This window comes from Thunnus thynnus, chromosome 21 (genome assembly GCF_963924715.1).
Source record: "Thunnus thynnus chromosome 21, fThuThy2.1, whole genome shotgun sequence".
NCBI lineage: Eukaryota > Metazoa > Chordata > Actinopteri > Scombriformes > Scombridae > Thunnus > Thunnus thynnus.
In genome coordinates this window covers 3,931,822-3,946,466 of record NC_089537.1, presented here as the reverse complement: position 1 = coordinate 3,946,466, position 14,645 = coordinate 3,931,822, and the positions used below count along the sequence as shown (strand labels likewise).

Genomic DNA, 14,645 nt, shown 5'->3' with positions numbered 1-14,645 from the left:
GTGTGTGTTACTTCCTCTTTTCTCTGTTATTGCTGAGACTCTTGAACAGACTTGTTTTTCTTGAATCTTGTTTTCTAATCACACAGTAAGTGTTACTGGTTTACCTCTCAGACTGACTTAAGTCCACAAGATGAGTGATTGTATGGAGGAAGAGGAGGACAGAGCAGAGTCTCCAGTATCCAGCTGTCTGTCTATGAAGAGTGATCGCTCCAAAGGTCATCCTCTGAACTTCAGTAATGAACCTGGACCCTCAGACACAAAGTAAGAGACTGTTTTTACTGTAAACTGGCCTGAGGATGATTCAGTTATCAGACATACTGTATTTCAATGAAGCAGAAAGAATAGATTCATAAAATAAAACCAGGTTCACAACAAAGTATACACAAAGACAGAAATATGCATATGCATGCTTCACTACATTTATAAAGCTCTGCATATTCATGTTATTGTTTTATTAATGTCAGTCATTGTTAAAGTTGGCGCAATAATGATTCACACATCTGTGCCTCTAAGATGAAGTTGCAGCTAGGATTTGTATCAAAGAATGCAGAAAAAGTTTATTCATAATTATGAAGAAATATGATAAAAAAATAACCAGGGTACAGTGTTAAATGTGGAATTATACATTCACTGATAAACACTTTTTGGGATTGTAGATAAATCCAGAAGATTTGATTTGATATAGAAAAGTGTTTATTAGAGATATTGGGAGTGAAACTTATTTTTAATCCATCAATTTATGTTTTTCAAGATATATTACAGGAAACATTGAGTTATCTGCACTTGAGATTGATTATTCTTTTGTCATCAATTGTATTTAAGAAACTTATTCTCGAACACTGGAAGTCCACATAACCTCCCACACTTCTACATTAGAAAATAAAATCTATTATCTGCAAATGGAAAAGACAACAGCTATTGAAAAAAATAATTAAATTGGTTTGAAATCTTATATCATAAGCAAGAAGGACATAATAAGGACACTCCTATCCTACCACCGTATTGCTCTAGTTCTTTAAAGCTAATGTGAGAGAGATCGTCAACAGGTGTAAACTGGCCACAGTTAATGATTGACACAACAATGATGTTTATGGATGCTAGTGTATTTTCTTCCATCCTTCAGAGATGTCTATGCTGCTTGATGCTGACGTCACTGCAGGATGTCATTTGAGAGTTCCCAAAATGACTTTTCATCAGAGAGCTTCTCAGTGATTGACATGATATCGATAAAAACATCTTGGTGTTTGCAGAGTTCAGTACCACAGACAGAAAGCGGAGTCTCCAGTATCCAGCTGTCTGTCTATGAAGAGTGACCGGTCCAAAACTCCTCCTCCAGACTTCAGTAATGAACCTGGGCCCTCAAGCACAAAGTAAGAGACTGTTTTTCTTTAAACTGACCTGAAAATGATTCAGTTATTAGACATATTTCAATAAAAAACAGTTAGATACTAATGGTCATATTCATGAAATAAAACCAGGTTCACAACCAAAGCTCACAAAGTAAACACAAAGACAGAAATATGTATACACACTCTTAACTACATTTATAAAGCTCTGAATACTCATGTTATTGTTTTATTAATCTCAGTCATTATTAAAGTTGGTGCAATAATGATTCACACATCTTTGCCTCAAAGTTGAAGTTGCAGTTAAGATTTGTATTAAGAATGCAGAGAAAGTTGAGAGATATTACAGCCAATGAAATATTGTGTTTAATTAAATGTAAAATAATGTACATTTTTACAAATACTTATAAATAAATATTATAAAAATATATCAGGGTATAGTGTTAAATGTAGAATTATGCATTCACTGACAAGATTTGGCATGATATAGAAAAGTGTTTATTAGAGATATTGGGAGTGAAACTTATTTTTAATCCATCAATTTTCATTTTTCAAGATATATTACAGGAAGCACTGAATCATCTGCAGAGTTGGATTATTCTTTTGTCATCAATCGTATTTAAGAAACTTATTCTTGAAAACTGGAAATCCACATAACCTCCAATACTTCTACACTGGAAAATAAAATCTATTATCTGAAAATGAAAACGACAACAGCGATTGAAAAGAACAAATTAAATCTGTTTGAAATCTTATGAGGAGAGATATGGTTTGCAATGAGGACATAAATAATGTGACTTTAAAGCAATTATCTCAAAGATTTTCATTTACATAAATGTGTGTTAAGTCACTATCTATTGCTAAAGGAGGTAACACAGTGGTGAAAACGGAGATCTTCGAGATTGTTACTTTAAATTCAAACCTAGTTTGAAGATATTGTGTGTTTGCAGAGGTCAGTACTACAGACAGAGAGCAGAGTCTCCAGTATCCAGCTGTGTGTCTATGAAGAGTGACCGGTCCAAAACTCCTCCTCCAGACTTCAGTAATGAACCTGGACCATCAGACACAAAGTAAGAGATTGTTTTTACTTTAAAATGACCTGAAGATGATTCAGTTATTAGACATATTTCAATGAAACAGGTAGATACAGAGGGTCAGATTCATAAAATAAAACCAGGTTAGTCTTAAACGTGGAATTACAGATTCGCTGATACACACTTTTTTTTAGGATTGTAGGAAAATTCAGAGGATTTGGTTTGATATATAACAAGTCTTTCCATCAACTTGTATTTTTTGATATATATTACAGGAAACAGTAAGTTATCTGCAGAGTTTGATTATTCTTTTTTCATTAATCATATTTGAGAAATGTATTCTCAAACACTGGAAATCCACATAACCTCCCACACTTCTACACTGGAAAATGAAATCTATTATCTGAAAACGGAAAAGACAACAGCTATTGAAAACAACAAATTAAATCAGTTTAAATCTTATGAGGAGAGATATTATAAGCAATGAGGACATAAATAATGTGACTTGAAATTCAAACCTAGTTTGAGTTTTTCTTTTTGTTTGTTTTAAGATTTAGCATAGGTATATTGTGTGACACCTACCGGCAGTGCTTTACCGTCATTGTTGGCACGACAGTGATGTGGTCAGGAACGCTGAGTTCCGAATTCCATAAGCATCACTGCTTACTGTTGTGCCAACAATGACGGTAAAGCACATACTCGAGTGTAATATTGCTTAATTGATGTGACTATGTTTGATTATCTGTGTGACTTGATGATTCTGGAGCAGCTTAAAAGTTCTCTTCCAGAATGCATTGTGAAATACATCACAGAACAAAAAATCACTACTATGCTGATGCTTCCATGTCAGCTGATGAGTATGTGTTGCTTCATAAGAGCAGTTTCAGAGAGTCCCCTACAGGGCACAATGTTTTGGGTGAGCAGGGAAATAGTTCTGATGCTCTTTTGTTTGAGATGCAAGTTCAAAGAAAGTTGGGGTGAGGTCTGCCACCTGTCAGTGACACCACTGACAGGTGGCAACCCTGACAGTGGTAACGTTCGTAACTACTGTCATGAGAAAGGACACTGGAAGGCAGATTGTCCTGTGCTAAAGGTTAAAACCAAGGGAATGAGAGCTAATGTTAAGCCTGCTGCATTCGCTGCAGCCTATCCCAGTTGTAAGTGAACCATTTACACAACTCATTGTGGACTGTGTGGGTCCATTGCCATGTTCCATGTCTGGTTGTACAACTTACAGTGATGTGTTAGAGCCCCAGATATCCATCTGCGGATCCTTTGAGGTCGGACTAAGGCTGTGGTTAAGGCATTGTCACAGTCCATTTCAATATTCGGCATTCCTAAGGTTGTCCAGAGCAACCAGGGATCGCATTTTTCATCTAAAATGTTTGGGCACATGTTGAAGATGTTGCGCATTATGCAGAGATAATCATCAGCTTATCATGGGCAAAGCCAGGGTGCCTTGGAGCTGTTCCACCAGACTCTTAAGGCTCTTGTGTGTGCTTACTGTACTGAACTAGATAGAGACTGGGAGGTGGGGCTTCCATGGCTACTGTTGGCTGCAAGGGAGGCAGTGCAGGAAAGTACAGGCTTTAGCCCTGATGAGTTGATCTTTGGACATGCTGTGCATTGTCCCTTGGCAGTGCTTGAGGAGAACTGTATGGATACTAAGCCACCAACAAACCTGATTGATTATGTGAATGGGGTCCAACATCATTTGTTTGTGGCAAGAGAGAAGTTGTGCCTGTCCCAAAATAAAATGAATGAGTTGTATGACCGTCGCACAGAGTGTCATGAGTTCATTCCAGGAGACCAGGTTCTTGTACTTATGCCTATTGCTGGCTCGCCCTTTCAGGCTAAGTATGCAGGTCCATATACCATCACTGAGAAGGTGTCTGATTTGAATTATGTTGTAACAATACAGGACGGAGGAAAACTAAACATCTCTGCCATGTAAATCTCCTGAGACCATACTACAGGCATGTAGTTGACACAGACTTGGGTCAGGATCTGAGGGATGGTGTGTGCCGAACACTTGCTGTGACTTTGGAGGTTTTGATGCATGATGGGGATGGAGTGCTGGAGCCTGATGAAAGTTTGTTTTGCAAGTGGTTAAAAAATTCAGAATCACTTGGTAATTTAGACAAGTTGTTGGCTCACCTGCCACAGTCAAAGTATAAGGAACTGTCGGAGCTGCTGCACAAGTATCCTTGTTTATTTGGTGAAATTCCTTCACCGACTGACTGGATCGAACATTCCTTTGATGTTGGAGATGCTTGGCCGATTAAGTGACAGTTTTACCATGTGGCCTCTGGTAAACATGATTATTTGGATGCTGAGGTCGCATATATTCTCCAAAACAATATTGTTGTTCCATCATCATCTAATTTGGGCTTCTCCATGTATTTTGGTGCCGAAGCACGTGCACCTAGGTGCACCGATTTATGGAAAGTAAGCTCTGTCATGAAATCTGAATCATTTTCTTTTCCATGTATGGATGACTGTATCAATCAGGTGGGGTCCGCCAAGTTTGTGAGCAAATTTGAGTTGCTTAAGGGATATTGGTAAGTGCCTTTGTCTAAGTGTGAACAAGAAGTTTATGCATTTATCATTCTGTCTGGTCTCTATTCTTATAAGGTGATGCCATTTGGGTTAAAGAATGCCCCTGCGACATTTCAGCATTTGATGAACCATGTAGTGTCTGGTTTACAAGGTTGTTAAGTTTATCTTGATGATTTGGTCATCTACAGTAATACCTAGCACTCACATCTGCGGCGCATCCGGACACTGTTCGAATGTTTGGCTGAAGCACGGCCCACTATTAATTTGACTAATTGCGACGTTGCAATGTCTACAGTGACATACCTCGGCCATGTGGTGGGACAGAGTTGTGTGGCCCCAGTCCAGGCAAAGATTATGGCCGTAGCCAAATATCCACAACCCCATAGAAGTTTCTATAAAAACTTCTCTCTCTCGTTGTGTTCCCCCTCACCGAACTGCCCAAGGCCATGGCAAAATTTGTTCAGTCTTCTGAATGTCAGCTAGCTTTTGAGAATGTGAAATCTGTCAAATCACATACCTCATTTAATTCCTGAACTTGTCACTTTCATATATTGCATCAAACTGGACTTTACATTGTGCATTGCATTCAGTGTCTACTGTTGCTGTTGCTATTGTGACCCTCATATATTTTCGTACACTTCATTTCTTTGTCCATAGCACAGTCCATATTTCCTCTGTACAGTCAATATTTCATTTTCCAGTTTTAAGTCCAGTTTCAAAAATATTACTGTTCTATTTTGTGAATAGATTTCAAAATTCCAATTAAATTTTAATATTACTTAGTTCATTTCATTATTATTATTATTTATTTATTTAATTATATTACTTTTGTCAATTTTTATTCTTCTGCATTGTGTGTTTTAGGAGAAAAGGCCAAGACACATTCTTTGTATGCTTGCATTAGCAAATAAAACAGATTCTGATTGAATGGGCTATGTCATGATGACATAAAATCCCAAAACCAAGAATCATAAAGAAAAATCTTGAGGGTTGTGTAAATAGTAGCTTATGCATGCGTTGGTATTTGGCGACCTGGGAATGAGAATGGATTGGTCTTTTCAGCCCTAACCCTAACCCTCACCTAAGCACTTCAGGCCTTCCTGCAAGCCTGTAGTAATGCCCTAGATTTTCAGCAGTATCTTAATCTCCGAAGATGACTCATTTTGGTCACTATTCCCACTAAAAAAACACACAAACAAACAAACAAAAAGCTTAATTTTATATATTGGGCCTGCAAAGTGCTCTATGAAACTTGGTCTGGGATGGCTTGTGTCCATGAAATGAGAAAATTTAAACTTTGTTATAAAACTAAACCAAATACATTGTTGGAAAGGTCTCGACTTGGAGAGTAACACGTCAGTATGAAGATTCTACATGGCTCCTGCTTTGAAATACAGACCTTTGAACCTTGACCTCAGTACATGTTTTAAAGCTTATCATTCAGCAACAAAAGGGGCTAAAGACATGGGACCAACTGTTAAAGAGAGCTCTTGATCTTGGCCTATATGTGAGTAAAGTCAACAACTGAGGGCACTGTCAAATATGGGTAAAATATGATTACAATTAATTTTCACCCATTTAACAATTAGATATTTAAAATCTGATCACAGAAATGTCTTTACCATCACCTTAAACTCCTCAGTGTATTACCAATTCAGTATTTACAACTTCCAATTCTAAGAAAAACTTCCTCCAACCTTCAGTAATGAACCTGGACCCTCAGACACAAAGAGACTTTTTACTGTAAACTGACCTGATGGAAGATGATTCAGAGAGGATGAAGACAAACTGCTCTGCTAAAATATTTCTATTCAAATATTTCTATTCAGAACTATTATTATAGACCAGTGGTCTCAACCTTTTTTGGGCCAGCACCCCCTATCCATTATCTAGGTCCCCTAACGCCCCCCATCAATTAGAATGTAAGCTAAGTGTCTCCTATGAATATTAATGTTGATTATTATTCTGTGTTCATTATTTCATGATTTAATTTTATCATTAAAAAGCATGTCATTTGATACCAAATAACAGATCTCATTTAACTGGACAGTTGGAATATCAATATCATTAGTTTTCCATGCAGGTAGCAAAAGATCCATGTAAATAAAATTATATTTATGATTGTTAAACAAATGCAACGGTTAGAAATTTGACAGTCAAAATTTAATTAGGTCTCATTATTGATCACGAACAGCAGCCAATCAGAAAGCAGTAATTTTGTGCCGGTGCCAAACAAGAAACATTCTTATTAATTGTTCCAACAGAAAACAAGAGCAGCCTACCAAGGAAAAAGTCTGAGGCTACTGGAAAAAAGGAGAACGATATGTATCCATAGCTAAGATATTCAATAGAATACTAGCAGAATTTTTTTGTGCTCTGCGCAATTTTGCTGATATGATTACTGTTGTTTTATGATGTTAACCAGTTGATTAAACAATCGGACCTGCAGCTGTCAAATAAAATAACCAGGTCAAAAGCCCACACAGGTTTTGGTCAGGGGGTTTGGGGGGTTCTTCCCCCACGAAAATTTGATGTTATTTAACTAAAAACTATGTATTTTCACACAATTGTGGACTATTATCATTACAGTATTTATTTTTAAAAATAAGCACTGTGTGCCATAAAAACTAATAATCACAAAACACTGGTAAAACAGGCTTATAGTGAATGGATTTGAACTGCGATTTTCTCCTTCTCCCATAGTCAGGCTGTAGCCACTAGCCATCTGTAGGGACAGCTATGGTTCAAAGTTTATCTTTATGTTATGTACAAACAATTTATTTGTCCTGTTTTGCACCTATCAAAGAAATACAACAGACTGCATTAATGCCATCTCAGCACTTTTTATTCACTTGTTGGAATAAAAGGCATACATCAGACTTTATGATCCAACTGATTCAAGATTCAAGATTTAAGATTTAGTTTATTGTCATTTTCTTGTGTATTTGCATGCAAAAAACCCAAAATGCTGTCCCTCCCAGCTGAGCAGTGCAACAACAGAAAGGATAAAGATATACTGTATATCTGAAAATTCCCTGAAAAATAACATATATATCCCAAGAGAAAAATAAAAACAAAAAAAGAATGAGCAGTTAGCAGCACAGTGCATTAAAGTTCATTTAGAGAGAAAAGTACATGTCCAGAGAACATTAGGCAAAATGATTGTTGGAGCTGCTGGTCTGTATGGGTTAGCTTAGCTTGCACTCCTCTGCACTTGCCCCACTTTCACGTCCTGTTGCACTGCTTTCGATGTTTCCTCTCATGTGTAGCTTGAGGCAAGTCCGTGGTCTCCTTTGGTCTCCCATTGGGCGTAGCAGACCAAGTGTGCTCAGCTGATTTAGCTCCTAGCCAGTATTTCTCATAGCAAAAGTCTTTGTTATGAATGTCTAAAAGAAACTGACGATCATAGACATATTTCCCTTGCACTCCACACAACAACACAGACACAGATGTAGACATGGACAAAGACACTTCAAAGTCGGAACGAGGAGAGGCCGCCACATTGGTCACGCCACCATCACACCAGTTCATGGAGAAGAGAAGAGAGAGAGAGAGAGAGAGAGAGAGAGAGAGAGAGAGAGAGAGAGAGAGAGAAAATAACACCAACAAGGAACCCTTAATTTCTCTTCTTGTTTTCACAAAATAACTCCTTAGCTTCCTCAGTGCAGTGTCTCCTTTGGAATGTTGATAATAGTGGCAGGTAGTAGTTAGCAGTTGACAGCTAACTAGTTGTTTTGATTTAAAAAATATATCCAGAGATGACATTTCCTCTTCTTTTCTTGCTGATTAATGCTGTTACCTCTTCTTTAGAGTCTTTTCTGAAGATTATTTGAAGGTTATTTTGCAAATGTCCCATTTTTTAGGTCCAAGTTTGAGATGTATTCAGGAGCCCATCTCTGGCGCAGCCACTCTCTCTAATACTATCTGTTAATATTTGACTTTTGTTCCAGATTCTTTGTTCCAAAGTTCAGAGAATACAGGTGCATTTTTCCTTGAATGAAAAATGAAGGAAGAAATAAGAGTATCAAAAAAATATATCAGCACACACCATGATACTAGTATAGACACTAGTTTATTAGGGGATTACATTAAAAAAAAGGGAGCAAACTACATGTTTGGTATGTTGCTTTCAGATTCACTCCGTCAGCTGGCACCAGGAGAGAGGCACTGTTGTGCATGGGGTATCTTCATTTTCTTTAAAGAAATAGTATTTATCAATACTATTTATTATTTATTCTTTTTAAAAAAAAAAATCCAGAACATTATTAGAATAGATTTATATTTTAAATATGACAAAAAATTGAAAATATTGTTTCTTACAGCAGCAGTAAGAAACATTACCCCCACCCCCTCTGGCTCTTAATCTGCATGTCAGAATTTACACCTCAAGAAGATATTCATAAATTTTTTGTCCTAATGTTGAAGTCACTGTGATGATCTGCAACTAAACAAAACCTGAAAGAATTTGTTTCAAATGTTTATTAATTTTCCCATCTCTTTACTCAAAATATTACTAAGATCAGCTGTTAGGAGTGACCACATGTTGTGTTGAATCAGTACATATAATAATTGTGCAACATGTGGTGAAAAGTCATGTACAGAAAAGCTTTGCAGCTGAAAGCTCTGATTCATTAGTAAGTGGACCTTGAGACCAGATTCTCTCCACCATATATTGTTCCTAAAGGTCATAATGAACATCATGTGCAGTACTTCTGTTAAAGTTATCAATGAAAACGCCAAAAATCGGGCAGAAAAGGGTCAATTGTAGATTCATACCACTTTTGAGAATATTTGTATTACATTTACACCTTCATTTGTTAGTTAACCGTCGAGAATGAAAGAAAACAAAAAAAGAAAGAAATGCAAAAGTGGCTGACTGCTGGTCTGCTATATTTTTAGACCAATTCTAACTGAGCTCAAACCTAATTAACCCAAGCTAAGCTGCCCAAAGGGACTGTAAAACAGTAAAGGAAATAATTAGCTCTTTTTAATGAAAGGCCTTTAAAATGAAGCAGCTGCAGGAAGTGTTGAGTTTGTATTAATAGCAAACTACAGGCAGATCACTAAATGTTTAATGAGACAGCCAGATAAGAACGACAGTTAAGGTTTGTTTTCAGCAGATAGACAAATTAATCTCTTTATGTCAGTTTACAAGACTTAAATATGTGTTATGAAAGAACGAGAGTTTAAATAAAATGAATAATTGTTTTCAGAAAAGTAGTTACACTTTTACTGTTCTCTGTGACTGTTTGAATGTCTAGACAGTGTATACCAAATTTTAATATTTTTTAACAACAATCAACAAACCATTTTAGTGATAAATAAATGTTTTTACAGAAGGTGGACGAGGAAGAGGAGGAGAGGTGTTTCTGTGGAGAAGCAGCTGTCCTGCTGTTCTTTGTGTCAGGATGCCCTTAAGGATCCAGTCTTTACCATCTGTGAACACTCGTTCTGCAGACAGTGCATCACCTCATACTGGGACCAGTCTGCTTCATCAGGAGACTCCTCCTGTCCCCAGTGTGGAAAAAGATCTAGAACAAGACCTGGACTGCAGTTAGACAGTAAGACCAGCACTGTACAAAGTAAGACTGTAGATCTGTCTGCTGTTGTCTTCATTCGTGAAAACAGGAAAGGATTGTACCTTCTCTATCGTACTGAAAATGAACACAGTGAGACATATTTCTCTTTAGTTACACCTTTATTCCTTTCTTTCAGCAGAAAGTGGTCTGCAGGGGTTTTTCGATGAACATAAGATCAGTCTGAGGAGGACATGTGAATATGTGACTGAGGGAACTGACGAAGCAGGAACTGAAACGCTCCTCAACAGGATCTACACTGAGCTTTACATCACAGAGGGACAGAGTGAAGAGGTTAATACCCAACATGAAGTGAGGCAGCTTGAGACAGCCTCCAAGATGATGACCATCCATGACACTCCAATCAGGTGTCACGACATCTTTAAAGTCTTACCTGACCAAGAGAAACACATCAGAGTCATTATAACGAATGGTGTTGCTGGCGTTGGAAAAACCTTCTCGGTGCAGAAGTTCACTCTGGACTGGGCAGAGGGCTTGGAAAACCAAGATGTCAGTCTGGTGATTCTGCTTTCATTCAGGGAGCTGAACTTGATCAAAGATGAGCAGTACAGTCTCCTTATGCTGATCCATGTTTTCCATCCAACATTACAGAAAGTCACAGCAGGGAAGCTTGCTGACTGTAAAGTTTTGTTCATCTTTGATGGCCTGGATGAAAGCAGACTTTCACTGGATTTCAAGAACACAAAGGTTGTGTCTGATGTCACACAGAAGTCATCAGTCAATGTGCTGTTAACAAACCTCTTCAATGGGAATCTGCTTCCCTTGGCTCTCATCTGGATAACGTCCCGACCTGCAGCAGCCAATCAGATCCCTCCTACATATGTTGACAGGGTAACAGAAGTACGAGGCTTCACTGACACCCAGAAGGAGGAGTACTTCAGGAGGAGATTCAGTGATGAAGAGCTGTCCAGCAGAATCATCTCACACATCAAGACATCCAGGAGCCTCTACATCATGTGTCACATGCCAGTCTTCTGCTGGATCACAGCTGCAGTTCTGGAGCACATGTTGACTAAAGACCAGAGAGGAGAGCTGCCCAAGACCCTGACTGACCTATACTCACACTTCCTCCTGGTTCAGACAAAGAGGAGGAAGCAAAAGCATGAAGAGGGACATGAGACAAGCCCACAGGAGCTGACAGAGGCTGACAGGGATGTTCTTCTGAAGCTGGGGAGGCTGGCGTTTGAACATCTGGAGAAAGGAAACATCATGTTCTACCAAGAGGACCTGGAGCAGTGTGGTATTGATGTCACAGAGGCCTTCTCCTCAGGAGTTTGTACAGAGATCTTCAAAAGAGAGAGAATGATCTTCCAGAAAACAGTCTATTGCTTTGTTCACCTGAGTGTTCAGGAGTTTCTGGCTGCAGTCTACATGTACCACTGTTACACCAACAGGAAAACAGTAGTTTTGAAGGACTTCCTGGGAGATATGGATGATGATGATGAGAATGATGATGATGATGATGAGATAGATTATGATGATAATTTTTATTTTTATAATGATGAAGATGAAGATTGTTACGATTACGATTACGATGATGATGATGATGATGACGATGACGATGACGATGACGATGACGATAACCATTACCCATCTCTGGATGTCTTCCTGAGGAGAGCTATGATCAAATCTCTGGACAGTAAAAATGGCCACCTGGACCTGTTTGTTCGCTTCCTTCATGGCCTCTCTCTGGAGTCTAACCAGAGTCTTTTAGGAGGCCTGCTGGGTCGGACAGAGAACAGTCCAGAAATCATCCAGAGAGCCATCAACAACCTGAGGGAGATGAAGACCTATGTGTCCCCTGACAGAAGCATCAACATCTTCCACTGTCTTATGGAGATGAATGAACGTTCAGTACATCAGGAGATCCAAGAGTTCCTGAAGTCAGAGAGCAGGTCAAAGAAGAAACTCTCTGAGATCCACTGCTCAGCTCTGGCATACATGCTGCAGATGTCAGAGGAAGTTCTGGATGAGTTGGACCTGAAGAAGTACAACACAACAGACCAGGGACGACAGAGACTGATCCCAGCCGTGCGGAACTGCAGAAAGGCTGTGTAAGTTCAGATGTGATTATCAACATTATAAATCAATCACTGCAGAACACACACATCTCTCCTGTCCAGGTGCTCAGTCCAAAAAGTTTTAGATACTTCCTGTTGCCTCTGTACCCAACTTTGAATAGCTTATTTGGACTCTAAATGGTGTACTGTTTGTACATGAAACAACATTTTTTTTGATAAACATTTTTCAGGGAGTGTTTTACAGTGTTGAGAGTGATAGGGAAACAAGATTTCAATATTATAAAGCCAATATTACATCAATCATATCAATATTACAGTAACGTGAAATGTAAATGTAGTAGTAGTGCATGCAGTTAAATGTGTATTACTTTACATTAGAGATGCACTGAAGTGGAATTTCAGGGTCAATAATTATCTGCCTGTTGTAGCTGTAGGAGCATTAATATTTTATCATTTAATTACCTTGTTATTGGAGCACCACCTCCTCTTTGGTTAGGATTTGTTGGTGCTAGGAGGAAGCACTAGCTCTTGTTCAATTTAATCAATGAATCAATCTCATAATCGTAAGTTCTTGTCCCAAACAGTGACCTCTGTTTACTGCAGCTCAAAGAAACAATTTAGACATTTATTAATAGTTAAATGTCTTGAGGATACACAATAAAGCATAAGATACAAAATATACAAAAAATAAAGTAAAGTAAAATAAAGAAATAAATAATAAGGCCTCTAAATGGTAATAAAAATAATAAAGAAAATTATTCAGCAAGAGTGGCTTGAAGTGTGTGACTCGAGGCTTAACACAGACAGAGAACACCAAGGGAAAGCTAATTCAATTTTCCTGAACAAATGATCTGGTGAGGTGTTTTGACGTGGTAGAGGTGTCATCTCAGCAGGTCCAGCAGTGTTTTGTGTGGCGTCACGAGCGGTGTCTGGCAGTAAAAGGGCCCAGATCAGGCTTCGGACTGTAGGCACATCCTCGTGTGTGCAAAGGTGTTGGACACCATCCAGGCTGCTCTGAAAGAGTCTTTAGGCCAGCTTAACATCTAGTTTGCAGTACTGCTCTCAGAAAACAGGCAGAGGTCCAGTTTCAAGGGTTGTTTTCTTCTTCAGGAGTTTAAGTTGAGGATTCAGGCTTTGGTTGGCTTGTAGTAACTTGAGTTGAGTGCCAGATAAAGTTTAATCTGACTACACTCAAATCTTTAGTGACGTCTACTTCAAAATAAAATACTGTACGTGTTTACTTCAAAATTAAATTACCATATGTGGAAAAACAAGACTTAATGTTAAAAATAAAACAAAACAAACTAATTTGTTTCAATAAAAGATTGAATATGCATATACTTGGTTGAAAAACAAATAAAAGAGACATCTTAAGAGTTTTTCTCAAGTTCTGGAGGCCAGCTCAAAGAAGAATCCCTTTGAGGCTCTTTTATGAGTCTAGATAAAACAGGAGAGTTTTGGTGTGTTCTACAGGTTTTCATGCTGAATTATTGATGAATATTCAATTTCTTTGTTTTTGGGTTTTCGGGTGTGGCCAGTGTCTACAGCCTATGTCCTCTGAATTTTGGGGGAAGTCTAATTCTTAAGTTTTTACATGCAAAAATCACACTTCAAGTCACTATGGCCTAGTATTTCACATTAAAGTTGTAAACACATTCTTTTCATAATGTTCAAGCATTTCATGATATTTTCTGATTAATTACTGTCCTACAGTAATAGAGTGAATAACAATTAAAGCAGCAATTCTGTGAGGTTAACACAACATTCAGAGACAAATATACATTCAACAGAGTTATTTCATTACTTCTATAACTGCAAGCATTCAAAGTGCTTTCCTATCTAATGTGCTTATGCATATATGATTAAAGTTAACACTTATGTGACTAGATTAAACCTTTAGAAACATATTACAATATAAATTCAACACAACTCTTACTTCATAAGATAAATTACTAAATATGACTATTGTTTAATATTACAAGAAAACTTTAAACTGAAATCCTTCAAAGATTTTATCTTTACATTCTTAATACTTCAGAAAATTCACTCTTTCAATACAACTACTTATCTAATTTAATTACTAAAATA

At 37.7% G+C, this 14,645-nt stretch overlaps 1 protein-coding gene across 1 annotated transcript in view; it reads left to right on the top strand.

The window, feature by feature from the left end:
• Positions 1 to 67: 67 nt before the first annotated feature.
• LOC137173793 (NACHT, LRR and PYD domains-containing protein 12-like) overlaps positions 68 to 14,645 on the top strand; it is a 37,901-nt gene continuing 23,323 nt past the window's right edge. The window contains exons 1-5 of the mRNA XM_067578867.1: positions 68 to 261; positions 1,251 to 1,370; positions 2,297 to 2,417; positions 10,347 to 10,514; positions 10,630 to 12,590. Of these exons, the coding sequence (XP_067434968.1) occupies positions 131 to 261; positions 1,251 to 1,370; positions 2,297 to 2,417; positions 10,347 to 10,514; positions 10,630 to 12,590 (2,501 nt within the window). The 5' untranslated portion in view covers positions 68 to 130. The remainder of the gene's footprint in view (positions 262 to 1,250; positions 1,371 to 2,296; positions 2,418 to 10,346; positions 10,515 to 10,629; positions 12,591 to 14,645) is intronic.